This window comes from Bos grunniens, chromosome 5 (assembly GCF_055505025.1).
Source record: "Bos grunniens cultivar Pamir isolate PY7600 chromosome 5, Bosgru_T2T1.0, whole genome shotgun sequence".
Lineage (NCBI taxonomy): Eukaryota > Metazoa > Chordata > Mammalia > Artiodactyla > Bovidae > Bos > Bos grunniens.
The window spans coordinates 87,627,420-87,639,880 of NC_141169.1; the positions used below are offsets into that span (position 1 = coordinate 87,627,420).

At 37.5% G+C, this 12,461-nt stretch overlaps 1 protein-coding gene across 50 annotated transcripts in view; it reads left to right on the top strand.

Annotated features, from left to right (window-relative positions):
* Nucleotides 1–10,672, top strand: part of SOX5 (SRY-box transcription factor 5) — a 1,169,920-nt gene extending 1,159,248 nt beyond the window's left edge. For all 50 annotated transcript variants that reach the window (XM_086401754.1, XM_086401750.1, XM_086401772.1 and 47 more), the window contains 3 exons: nucleotides 645–818; nucleotides 7,810–8,026; nucleotides 10,035–10,672. In XM_086401754.1, the coding sequence (XP_086257880.1) occupies nucleotides 645–818; nucleotides 7,810–8,026; nucleotides 10,035–10,338 (695 nt within the window). In that variant the 3' untranslated portion in view covers nucleotides 10,339–10,672. The remainder of the gene's footprint in view (nucleotides 1–644; nucleotides 819–7,809; nucleotides 8,027–10,034) is intronic.
* Nucleotides 10,673–12,461: the final 1,789 nt, after the last annotated feature.

Here is a 12,461-nt window from a genome sequence, read left to right on the forward strand (position 1 = left end):
TCTTTTCCCACCATTTTTATACATCTTTTGAGAAGCAGACTAACATTGCTGCATTAGCATATTTCATGCATTTATTAACACATAATTTCAAACACATTACAGGAGATATCTGTATTGTATTTTAACCTCAAATATCTATTTAGCAGTGTTTTTATTTATATAGCCTCAGAGGAAGAAAAAGGACATGAGTAGGCTATGTTCTGACAGTCTTCAGGTGAGAGATACTTCGTTACCTATAGTCACCCGTTCTGCTGAATAGATTGGTGTCAATTTTGTGAGCTTTTCAATGTAATATTTCTACACTACCAGCATGCCTGTTGACCTAACCCAACTATCTTCTTTGCAGTTTGCATCAAATATTTTTCTTGTGATGGTTTCTTGTATGGTCTTGAAAGTGAACAGTGAACAGTCCTCTGAAAGAAAGGAAAAATATATTAGAAATGAATTTAAAAATACAAATATATTTGGCACCACAAGGCTTATCACAGAAACTTCATAAACAAGCATCAGACTCAAGAACTGGAAGTACCATTATCAGATGTGCTTTTAATTTTCAGATATTTTAATAGACTGTAGAACAGTAATGCAAGGAAGGGATTGCCAAAAGTTTTAACACTAACGTGAAGCAATGTCCCTGTTTTTAGGAAGTGCTGGAGTCTCAGAATCAAGAATTTATAGAGAATCCAGGGGGCGTGGTAGCAATGAGCCCCACATAAAGCGTCCAATGAATGCCTTCATGGTGTGGGCTAAAGATGAACGAAGGAAAATCCTTCAAGCCTTTCCTGACATGCACAACTCCAACATCAGCAAGATACTGGGTAAGAAGAGTGTTAAGGGTTCAGTGATGTGTGAAATACAGGTACAGTTTTGTTCTCGGCATTTGCTGAAAGAGATTGGGTTTGGAAGCTAAGCAGCTCATGTTTTCTACATATCTAAAAAAGAGGTACCCTTATTGAGCCTTTTCTTCTGACTATGAAGCATTCCACATTCATCAAGAAATAATGCCCAAATTCTGTGTGTTTCTATACTAGTTATTGCAATATTTTCTCTTCTTTAAAAATCTAAAAAATATTTATACTAAGACTAAGGGAAAAGGTTCTTTTCATACAAGACTCTCAGTATTGGTATTGATATTATTTTCCTTTGTAAACACCATAGAATTCATCATGTCATGGGGGCAGGAGTGGAGGAGGAAATGATGTCTGTTTTAATACTATAATTGAAAATCAGTTTAGGTTGTCAGGACACAATTTGTTGGGTGTGCATTATTTAGTTTTTACTTTTGGTAACCTTACATGTATTTTCAGTATCATTTAAAAAGGGACTTCATTTTGATGTTTGGCAAAACCAATACAATATTGTAAAGTTTAAAAATAAAGTAAAATTTTTTAAAAAAAGGGACTTTTCCTGCTATTGCAACTTTTGTCTTAACAGATGACAAAATACATACATAGACACTGAAGCACACAGCAAAACTGGGTGAGAGCAAAGAGTACTGATTATAATGAGACCTATTATAATGAGATTATGTGATCATAATGAGACCTTAAACACCAGTTTAAGTCTCAGAAAGAAGGATAGGAAGATTGCATTTCTTTGGTGCAGTTCTCTCGACATCATCGTCATCTTCACCACCTTTATCTTTAAGAGCATAGTGTCTAGGTGTAGGTTCTGGACAACCTAAGCAAATTTTTATTATTATTTGAATTCTAAGAGCTAAATAATCAAAAATAGAAAAGGAGCACTGTATCAGCACATTTTGCCTGTGACAAATAAGTAACAAAATTTGTCAAAGTTATTAAAGCTTTGTTAAAATCCATATGCACTTGGAATTACATGCAGCTCAGGCAGTGTGCCTTTTGATTCTTTACATTAAGGAGTCGATCATCTGAAAGTAGTTACTAAACATGTAATGTGTTTTTATGATCCCATATTTTCCAACAATGGTAATAGATGCTTCCCAGTCTATAGTGTACATTTGTAATGAAGCAAAAAGAAACAAAAATCATTTACTGCTTAAACTTGTGTCTCAGTTTTTATCAAAATGATTTTGAGATATTTAGATGAAGCTTATCTCAAAATATATGAACATGTGAAGCTTTATGTGTACATAAATATGAATATTTATACATAAATATGTATCCATCTATAATAAAAAACTGGAACTGAACAAAAGGAAATGGACATGTTTCTGTACCTCTACTATCTCTCATCTATTTTTCTTTTTATGACTATATATTCTACCTTCCATATGAATTTTTTCATTAAAAAAATACCATATCTGTTTCATTTGGAAAAACTCTATAAAACAATAAAATACTTTATGTAAGCTTATCTCATATTTTAATATATCAGTTATAATCACATTAGAAATTCCCAAATTTCAAAAAAAAAACTAAAAACTAAAACTGTTTAACCTGTCTGTATATCATTCAATTTATGTACCTGAATACTAAAAAAATAATAATGACTGATTAAAACGTTACTCCAGATATAATAGAAATATCAGTTTGGATAACATGAAATAATTTAGGAAATAGAGAAAAAGCCTTCATGGGAAAGAGATGTCTGGCTAAAAGAATTCCTTTCTGATTTGAAGGAGAGAATATTAGAATGACTATATGATCATATAAGTATATGATCATATCATAATAGGCTGCATAAAAAAGAATGCTGCCTAATTTAATTAAGGTTTTTCAATGAAATTGTGCTGATTAAATATATAGCAGAAAAAAATCCACTAAGGTCTTGGGCTTCAATATTTAGTCATAGCTTCAAACAAATAAATGATCTTCAAATATCCACAAGATCATTCTGAATGGCTCATTTCATATAAAAGTACAAAGAAAGCTTGATGTTTTCCTTTTTACTGATTGTTTTGGATAACAGCCTCCGACAGCATGCCGCTAATTCATTCTGCTTAAAACAGGCGCTTGAGCTGGGTTGACATTTTACGTAGTCTCTGGGGATCCTAGTTGACATTTTAAAGGGCTTCTAAGCATTTTATAATACCCTAAAATCTGGTTTTAATAAGCCATTCTGCTGAAATTGTTAACATAAGGAATCACCTTTTACTGTTTGGCACTAGATCAGGAATGGGGGACATCTTTTTCTGATTAGATATACAGTAGTTGGAGGAAAATGTGCAAATTCATTACAGACCCCGTGGAGATGACACTGTTGCTCAGCTCAAACCCATCATTTTTTATTGTATTGCCAGGTTTAGAAAGGGAAAGAGCACTTTTAAGATTGATTTTTTTTTTTCATTTTGAACATCAGAAATTTTTGGTTGAATCTTCCTATAAGTGCTTGATTCTTTTTTCATTGTCAAACGCTAGTCTTTTGAAAACAACAGGTGACTGACTTCTTGTACGTGGTCAGAGTGAGAAGCCAGCCACACCCAAATCAAGACGTTTTCATCTTCTGAAGGTAGCCAAAACGCTGCCCTCCCACTTTCATCTGGTGTGTTTAGGGGGTTGCATTACTGTTACAAACAATGGTGGCTGTACCTGCAAAGCCGTTGAAACCAAAACCAAACTTGTCATTTGATTAACTTCATTCAGAAGCTACTCTTAAAAAATGGAAACTGCATTTGCCACCACACTGAACCACTGTACTGATGAGTCATAAAATAGAGTAGTTAGCTTAAGCATTAACTGGGTCAAAATGCTCCTTTAATTCTTAATTTTGAAAAGACATGTAATAGTGAGATGGCCCTATTTTTTTTTAACTTAGTTTAGAATTCAGTGATACTTTCAGAGAATTTATATTATCTAATATCAAATATTTTGATTCCAGTTCATACAGAGTTAGAAACCAACTTATTTGAGAATTTATGCATCTTTTACTATCCTTTTCCTGTGCGTGTTAGCCAGAACAGTGTTAAGTTCCTCTACTCCCGATTCCCACTGCAAGATCTTGACCATTTCATTCTTCCTCCCTAGGCTACTCTTCTCTTTCTATCCCTATAGGAGTCATTTTTGCAGCAGTGCCTTCCTGACCTATAGAATCCTGATCCCATCTCCTTATGATATGTTCTCATAGCTTCCTGTACTTTCCACAATTGTAACTGAAATTATACATTTGGCAATTACATATTTAATCTGTTTCTCCTTAGCTGGAATATAAGCTCTAAGAAAATAGGTAGCATGGTGACTCATCACAGCATATAGTTAATACAGTGTCATGCATATAGTAGGAAATCTTAAAAATAGCTCTTACCTTCCAAGGCATATTACTATGAGGCATAAACATTCCCTTTCCTTAGAGAAAGTTTCTTTTTTGATCTAATAGAACATTTGAACTTAGGGAAGAATCTTTGGCAGTTCCTATCATGAGAATGCTAGTTCTTTTGTTCTACTGGTGATATTTTAAGTCAACTATTCCTTGAGCCACTGTTCGATTTCTCTTGTTATTCAGTAAGTTATTCTGGTAAGTTCACTTTTCCACGCCCTGTTCTGAGGTTAAAAATTCTGGTATACATACTTACAAGACAATCCACAAGAAGATTTGATCCAGTTCAATAGTATTATAGCTTTATTTGTGTTTATATTTGCCCTAAGAACAGCATGATTTCCAAGTGCCTCTAGGAACTAATATTAGATAATAAAGAGTGTGAAATGTACCTACAAATGCTATGACCTGAGCAGCTGACTAAATGTTGGACACTGCATTTAAACACAAATTTAAAAGAAATAGAAAAATAAATAAACAGTTCAAACCGTTATTTGAACTTTAACCTGAGTTCCTGTTGTAAATATAATGAAATAATATTGGCTATCTAGGTTGGAAAAAATTTATTTACAAATCTTTGTAATATTTACATGGATATACCCACCCAGGCACATCTGTTCCAATAGGAAATAATTCCAAGGGAAGAGAAGTCCCTTTCTCCGCATTTCTTTAATAAATGTAACAGCCCAACAGTTAGAACTGGACATGGAATAACCGACTGGTTCCAAATAGGAAAAGGAGTACGTCAAGGCTGTATATTGTCACCCTGCTTGTTTAACTTATATGCAGAGTATATCATGAGAAACACTGGGATGGAAGAAGCACAAGCTGGAATCAAGATTGCCGAGAGAAATATCAATCACCTCAGATATACAGATGACACCACTCTTATGGCAGAAAGTGAAGAGGAACTCAAAAGCCTCTTGATGAAGGTGAAAGAGGAGAGTGAAAAAGTTGGCTTAAAGCTCAACATTCAGAAAACTAAGATCATCACATCCGGTCCCATCACTTCATGGGAAATAGATGGGGAAACAGTGGGAACAGTGTCAAACTTAATTTTTTAGGGCTCCAAAATCACTGCAGATGGTGATTGCAGCCATGAAATTAAAAGATGCTTACTCCTTGGAAGGAAAATTATGACCAACCTAGACAGCATATTCAAAAGCAGAGCCATTATTTTACCAACAAAGGTCTGTCTAGTCAAGGCTATGGTTTTTCTAGTGGTCATGTATGGATGTGAGAGTTGGACTGTGAAGAGAGATGAGTGCCGAAGAATTGATGCTTTTGAACTGTGGTGTTGGAGAAGACTCTTGAGAGTCCCTTGGACTGCAAGGAGATCCAACCAGTCCATTATGAGGGAGATCAGCCCTGGGATTTCTTTGGAAGGAATGATGCTAATGCTGAAACTCCAGTACTTTGGCCACCTCATGCGAAGAGTTGACTCATTAGAAAAGGGATGCTGGGAGGGATTGGGGGCAGGAGGAGAAGGGGATGACAGAGGATGAGATGGCTGGATGGCATCACCGACTCGATGGATGTGAGTTTGAGTGAACTCCGGGAGTTGGTGATGGACAGGGAGGCCTGGCATGCTGCGATTCATAGGGTTGCAAAGAGTCGAACACGACTGAGAGTCTGAACTGAACTGAACAGCCCATATTGAGGAATTCTCGACATTTGTAGGAAAGAACAGTTCATTAGTGAGCTATTTGTATTTGAGATGTGTTATGGTTGAATGATGGTGATGGACAGGCAGGCCTGGCGTGCTGCGATTCATGGGGTTGCAGAATCGGAAACAACTGAGTGACTGAACTGAACTGAACTGATGGTTGAATGATGAATTCATTTGAAAGGTTTAAGAAGTTGCTTAGATGGCTTTGCAAGGCAGGTAAAGGCAGCAGTACCAGTACATATTAGGCCAATTCCTGATATTATTTTCTTTGTGCATTTGGGTAGAGTTTTGGGCTTCCCTGGTGGCAATAGTGGTAAAGAATCTGCCTACCAATGCAGGAGACACAAGAGACACGGGTTAAATCCCAGATCAGGCAGATCCCCTGAAGGCAGGCATGGCAGCCCAAGGTATTCTTGTCTGGAGAATCCCATGGTTAGAGAAGCCTGGCAGACTACAGTTCATAGAGTCACAAACAGTTGTACACAACTGAAGTGATTTAGCACACACACACGAACTGATTACTTGCAGATAAACATCCACAAATAAACATTACTACTACTATTTCTGTTACTACTACACATAGCCATACTGATAGAAGCAAAACTTTAAATCACATCTGTATTATGAAAAAGCATAAACCATTTTTAATTAAGCTTCAGACCTCAAAAATCAGTCATTTTTCGCAATCTTCGTTGAATCCAAACCAAAATTAAAAGTGAAAGGAAAGGGAAAACCAATTTGGACTAACATTACTAATACATACTTTATCACAGGAAGTGACAATTTCATATATTATTGAAAATAATTTTTTAAGAGAAAAATATTACTGTAAGTTTTGCTTTCTGGCTTAAAAATATTTGATAGATCCTATGTAGTAGGTAGATATAAGTATGTAAAGACACATGTTGTACCACACTTTTGATTTCTGTCAAACCTGAGTCAGTAATCTTCAATTTAATAGTTGTGTGAGCTTTGGTAAGTTACTTCATCCATTTGAACTTCAATTTTTTCATCTTTGGAAATGGGTATAAATGCTGTCTGCTAGTGAGATTGTGGTGAAAGGTAAAAATGAAAAAACTTATGTAAAGTTTTTAGCAAGGTATCTAATGCACAGTTGTTAACCCAGGGCATGTTCACTAATTATTTCTTATAATTAAAATTTTAATAAAATGAATTTTTAACTGTAATCAAGTTAGCATACTTAAACATTTGGGAGAGAATAAGCAGTACATGTAATACATGTTAGAAGGACTTCCCAGGTGGCTTAGTGGTAAAGAATCCACCTGCCAATGCAAGAGACTCCAGTTCAATCACTGGGTCAGGAAGATTCCCTGAAGAAGGAAATGGCAGCCCACTCCAGTCTTCTTGCCTAGGAAATCCCATGGACAAAGGAGCCTGGTCTTTGTAGCCTGGCTACAGTCTATGAGGTCACAAAGGAGTCAGACAGGACTTTGCAGCTAAACAACAACATGTTAGAAACCTTTGTAGTAAGTAATAAACTCCCACATAAAAATATTCAATAGCTAGACAGTTATCTTCAGATTCAAAATACATAATGAGTCTTTGCCTAACTTTTCAGTTCATAGTTGAATTACATCATGGTCTAATGTAGAAATGAAAGATATCGCCATTAAATCTACTGTGAGCTTTTAAGTATATTAGGTACAAGTTTGACTAAGTTGTTAATCCAAGGCAAAAAAAAAATATATTGCTAAGTGTCTGTATTTGAGTACACAGTTTCCTTGGCACAGACACCAACAGCTCAGTCAAAGCTCACTAATCCTAACCTTTTTATATATTTCTGGGATATGGCCAACATTTTTACTTTAGATTTTCATATTCTCAATTATACTGTTAGGATCCTCAGCCACTGTGCAAATGGGAACTTTAACCTTTTTTTCCCATAGGATCTCGCTGGAAAGCTATGACAAACCTAGAGAAACAGCCATACTACGAGGAGCAAGCCCGTCTCAGCAAGCAGCACCTGGAGAAGTACCCTGACTACAAGTACAAGCCCAGGCCGAAGCGCACCTGCCTGGTGGATGGCAAAAAGCTGCGCATTGGGGAATACAAGGCAATCATGCGAAACCGGCGGCAGGAAATGCGGCAGTACTTCAATGTTGGGTAAGGAGCTTCCGGTCCGGTCCTTTTCCCATAGGGAACCCTTCCGGTTACTCTTAACGGGTTGGAAAGTGTATTTGTTTAGCTACAAAGCAGCATTTTGAGAAAGAACCTGGCACGGTATATTTTGTGTGACTAAGCTGTCCCCTTATAATATCAAGGAAGAATGTTGCAAGTGAGTTCACTCCAGGCTCCTAGAACAATGGCTCTGACCAGAGCTTTGTTTAAAGGCTGGTTTGAAAATAAAATGAGAGTAAAGAATTTTGAAGCTTCCTATTAAAAATGTAGAAGTCTTACTGGTTTTCTTTTTTCTTTTTCTTGCTGCTTTTCATTACTTCCAAGGCCTCACCTTGTAGATTCCTTAGCAACTAACAATTGAGATAATATGGTATAAAAATGAAAGAAAGACTTGTTTCTGAATATAGAGAGGTCTCTGGGCTCTCAAGGCACATACCTGGCCTTAGAAAAAAGATCACATAAAGGGATTCTGTTTAGGGCACAACAAGGTTGTGAGTGGATAAGTTTCCTTCTGAATTAAGGATGCCTCCCTCAGTATGGGGCTTCCCAGGTATCTCAATGGTAAAGAATCTGCCTGCAATGCAGGAAACGCAAGAGATGGAGGTTCCATCCCTGATTTGGGAAGGTCCCCTGGAGTAGGCAGTGGCAGCCCACTCCAGTATTCTTGCCTGGAAATTCTCATGGACAGAAGAGCCTGGCAGGCTACAGTCCTATGGGGTCGCAAAAGAATGGGACACAACTGAGCACCCTCTCAGTATATCTTACCCTGCTCCCTATGGCAAGGCCGAAAACCACACTGCATTGCAGAATTTTCTCAAAAAACACAGAAATAAAGTTTTCATATTTGGAACAGTAATAAAGATCCTGTGAGCTCTGAAAATGGCAAAAAGATACTTTAAAAAAAAAAAAAGCTTTTCAAGTGTGTCCTATACCCTCCATTCCCATGAATGTGTCTGCTTGATCAGTCCAGAAGGTCTGTGATTTATATCTCAGTGCCTGACTCTTCTTCATGTGGAGCTCAAAACCCAGCCTTCCTTGGGGAAAAAGTAAACATGAATGAATGAAAGAAGACATAAATGAACATCATCTGTTAAATCCTTCTTACTGGAACCAGTTACAGGATCTATGGATCCCAATGTAATATGAAAATGCAAAGTGAAAGTGAAGTCGCCCGACTCTTTGTGACCCCATGGCCTGTAGGCTACCAGGCTTCTCGGTCCATGGGATTTTCCAGGCAAGAATACTGGAGTGGGTTACCGTTTCCTTCTCCAGGAGATCTTCCCGACCCAGGGATTGAACCCGAGTCTCCCACATTGTAGGCAGACGCCTTACCGTCTGAGCCACTAGGGAAGTCCCCCAGGTCCTTGGTAAAAAGTTTTTTAAGGAATTTCAAGATAGTGACGACAGAATTCTAAACCTAGTGTGGGATTTTTGTAAGCCCCGGATACTGTACAGCTGCAGAGGTGGTGCACCCACGAGGCCAGCCTTCTACTCCCACTGATGATCTCCCCGTTTCAGGGATGAAGTGGACCATGTGCTAGTGTTCACTTCTAGTGGGTTCTGAGCAATAAATTTTTATGTTAAGAGCTCAAATACTTCAGGATTTTTCCATTAAAATTGCATTATCTTTAGGTTTAATCTTTTAAAAATTGTTTCAACATGTTACAGTGAAGGATAAATTAACTTTGTGTCAAGGACTTGAGTTCTGTTTATTAATCGATTTCTAAACCTCAGTTTCTTTCCAGAAGTTAAAAATGTAACAGTCATTTTAAGAATCAAATGGGCAACATGTAAAATTGCCTTGTAATCTATAAAGCATTATATAAAAGTAAGGTACTTAGACCAAGGTAGGATACCATTTTCAAATGTCAGGCAGTAGGGTGAAAATTAAGACCTTCGATTTGGTCAAGCCAAGCAAATTCATTATAGAATAAGGCCTGCATCCAACCCTCCACTCACCTAGGGTCTCTTTTTGGGAATTCCTCTCTGACAGGCAACAAGCACAGATCCCCATCGCCACGGCTGGCGTCGTGTACCCAGGAGCCATCGCCATGGCTGGGATGCCCTCCCCTCACCTGCCCTCGGAGCACTCCAGCGTGTCCAGCAGCCCGGAGCCCGGCATGCCTGTTATCCAGAGCACGTATGGTGTGAAAGGAGAGGAGCCACACATCAAAGAGGAGATCCAGGCTGAGGACATCAACGGAGAAATTTATGACGAGTACGACGAGGAAGAGGATGATCCGGATGTAGATTATGGGAGTGACAGTGAAAACCATATTGCCGGACAAGCCAACTGATAAGGGTCAAAAGATTGTTGTGACCTTAGGACTTAAAGAAGCCCTAGCTGGTTCATCCTTACCAGTGGCCAAGCACATTAACTTTCTCATACACTGACTGTTACTTTAACTGTTAGTCTTAACTAGTTGGGACATCAGCTGACTAATAGACCTCAGCCTCAAAAGGCTTGGAAAGGAAATAAAAATACAACAAGCAGACAACAATATCAACAACAAGAGATTGAAATAAGCTATGGGTAAAATAATGCCAGTAATTCAGCTGCTACATCCAAGCACTGAAGTCTTACCCGTCAACTTTTTTTTTTAATAAACTTTATGGCTGTTTGTTCTACAATGTTCTAGAAATTCTCACTCAGGTACACAGTGCCAACAAGTGGCTTGTGAATGTGTTTTGTTGTTTTGTGCTACAATTTTTAAAAGAAATAAGTTTTGTTTTGTTTTTCGGGGTTTCTGGGTTTTTTCCTTTTCTTTTCTTTCCTTTGGTTTTTTGTTTTTGTTTTGTTTTGTTTTGGTAATGCACCTGACAGAAAAAAAAAAAAAAAGAAAGATGACTTTCTCTTTCATTCTCTCCACCTTCTCCATCTCTATACTTTAAAGATGGAAGTCTGTGCATGGGGGGGAAGAGGGAAAAAGAGCCTGTTTTTAACTTCCTTGGTATCCACCACAAAATAAGCAATCATTTTCTTTAGAGGACTTTCCTTATCGTTGCACACCACACTACATCTTTGAGTAAGTGCCAAATTTGTGCTCAAGTGTTGATCCAGTTGATTTTTTTCCCTTTCCTTTTTCCTGTTCCTTCTTAAATTAGGACAGTGTTATATCTTAGACAATCCCTTGAAAAACCTGAAATACCAGCAGCTGGTGAGATTTGACTTTTTTTTTTTTTAATGGAAACTGTAGGTGCTGTTCTCAGGTGAAAAGAGAGAGAGAGACATAAGAAATTTAGAGAAAAAAATATTTTCTAATCTTGGATTTTTGTGTGTATGTATGTGTGTGATTATGGTACTAATAGGAATAATGTTGGATCATTGTGAGTTAAACCCACATCTGGGGATGAAATCCCACATCCTTCTAAATGACTGGTCTGGAAGCATCCTTGACCTTGACTTTGCACTTCAAATGACAACTTAACCAATATAGGGCTCAGAAATTATATTTTTAAATTTCTAATATGATTATTATTGGATGGATCAGGTGGCCCTGTATAGTAGAGGGGTGCGTGTGTAATGTGGAAGCCAAATTCTCCCAGATGTTCCACTAACATTTGCTACTTAACAATTTCTGTTTGTTTTTCCTGTTGGTAACTTCGAGCAAAACAGTCGTTTCCTTTGAATATATTTGCCCATTGTCTAGAAATATAGGATTAGCTTATTTCTTCAACATTCCATCCTTTCCTGATCAAGAAATGGAACTGATGATTTTATAAGGTATTCTTAATCCCTCCATGAAATGAGATGGAGGCCATTTGCATTTCAGAATTGTGGGCCAGGTACATTTCATGCCATAAAAAGCAGGATTTGTTCAGAAGTCATTGCAACGCTTGCCACTGCTCTACTCTTGCTGTAAGATGTATCCACTGAAGTCCAGTTTCTGATTCCAGCAGCGTGTGTGCACAGAGCAACACTGATGGTAAAAGGACTGCCTGGTTAGACTCTGCTAGCCAAGTGCCAAGGCAGTTGTAGGGCTCATTCAAATAAATAGGAAATCATCTAAAGTGAATCAGCGCTGCTCATGCTGAAGCATTAGACAGTAAATACTCCAACCAGTATATTGGATGTGCTATGGTTTTCACTCCAGTCATCATTTTCCTGTCCCACCCTCCCCAAACCTGACCCTTAAGTTTGATTTTTACATATAAATAAGAAAAAAAAACCCTTTTTATTTTTCTCTCTCTCGAAAGACTTGCTCTGGGGTTTTGCTTGGAGGAGCTAATCATACCCTGCATGTCAGAGACTTTGTTTTGTTTGTTTTTCTGTTTGTTTTTGATGACTGTATTTTCATTTGAACTGCCTCTTTTTGCTAGTGTTGTAATGATGATGATGATGATAAAATAATAATAATAATAGTAATAATAATAATAATGGTCAGCTGTTCCCAGATTAGTAAGTTATGTATAATTTATT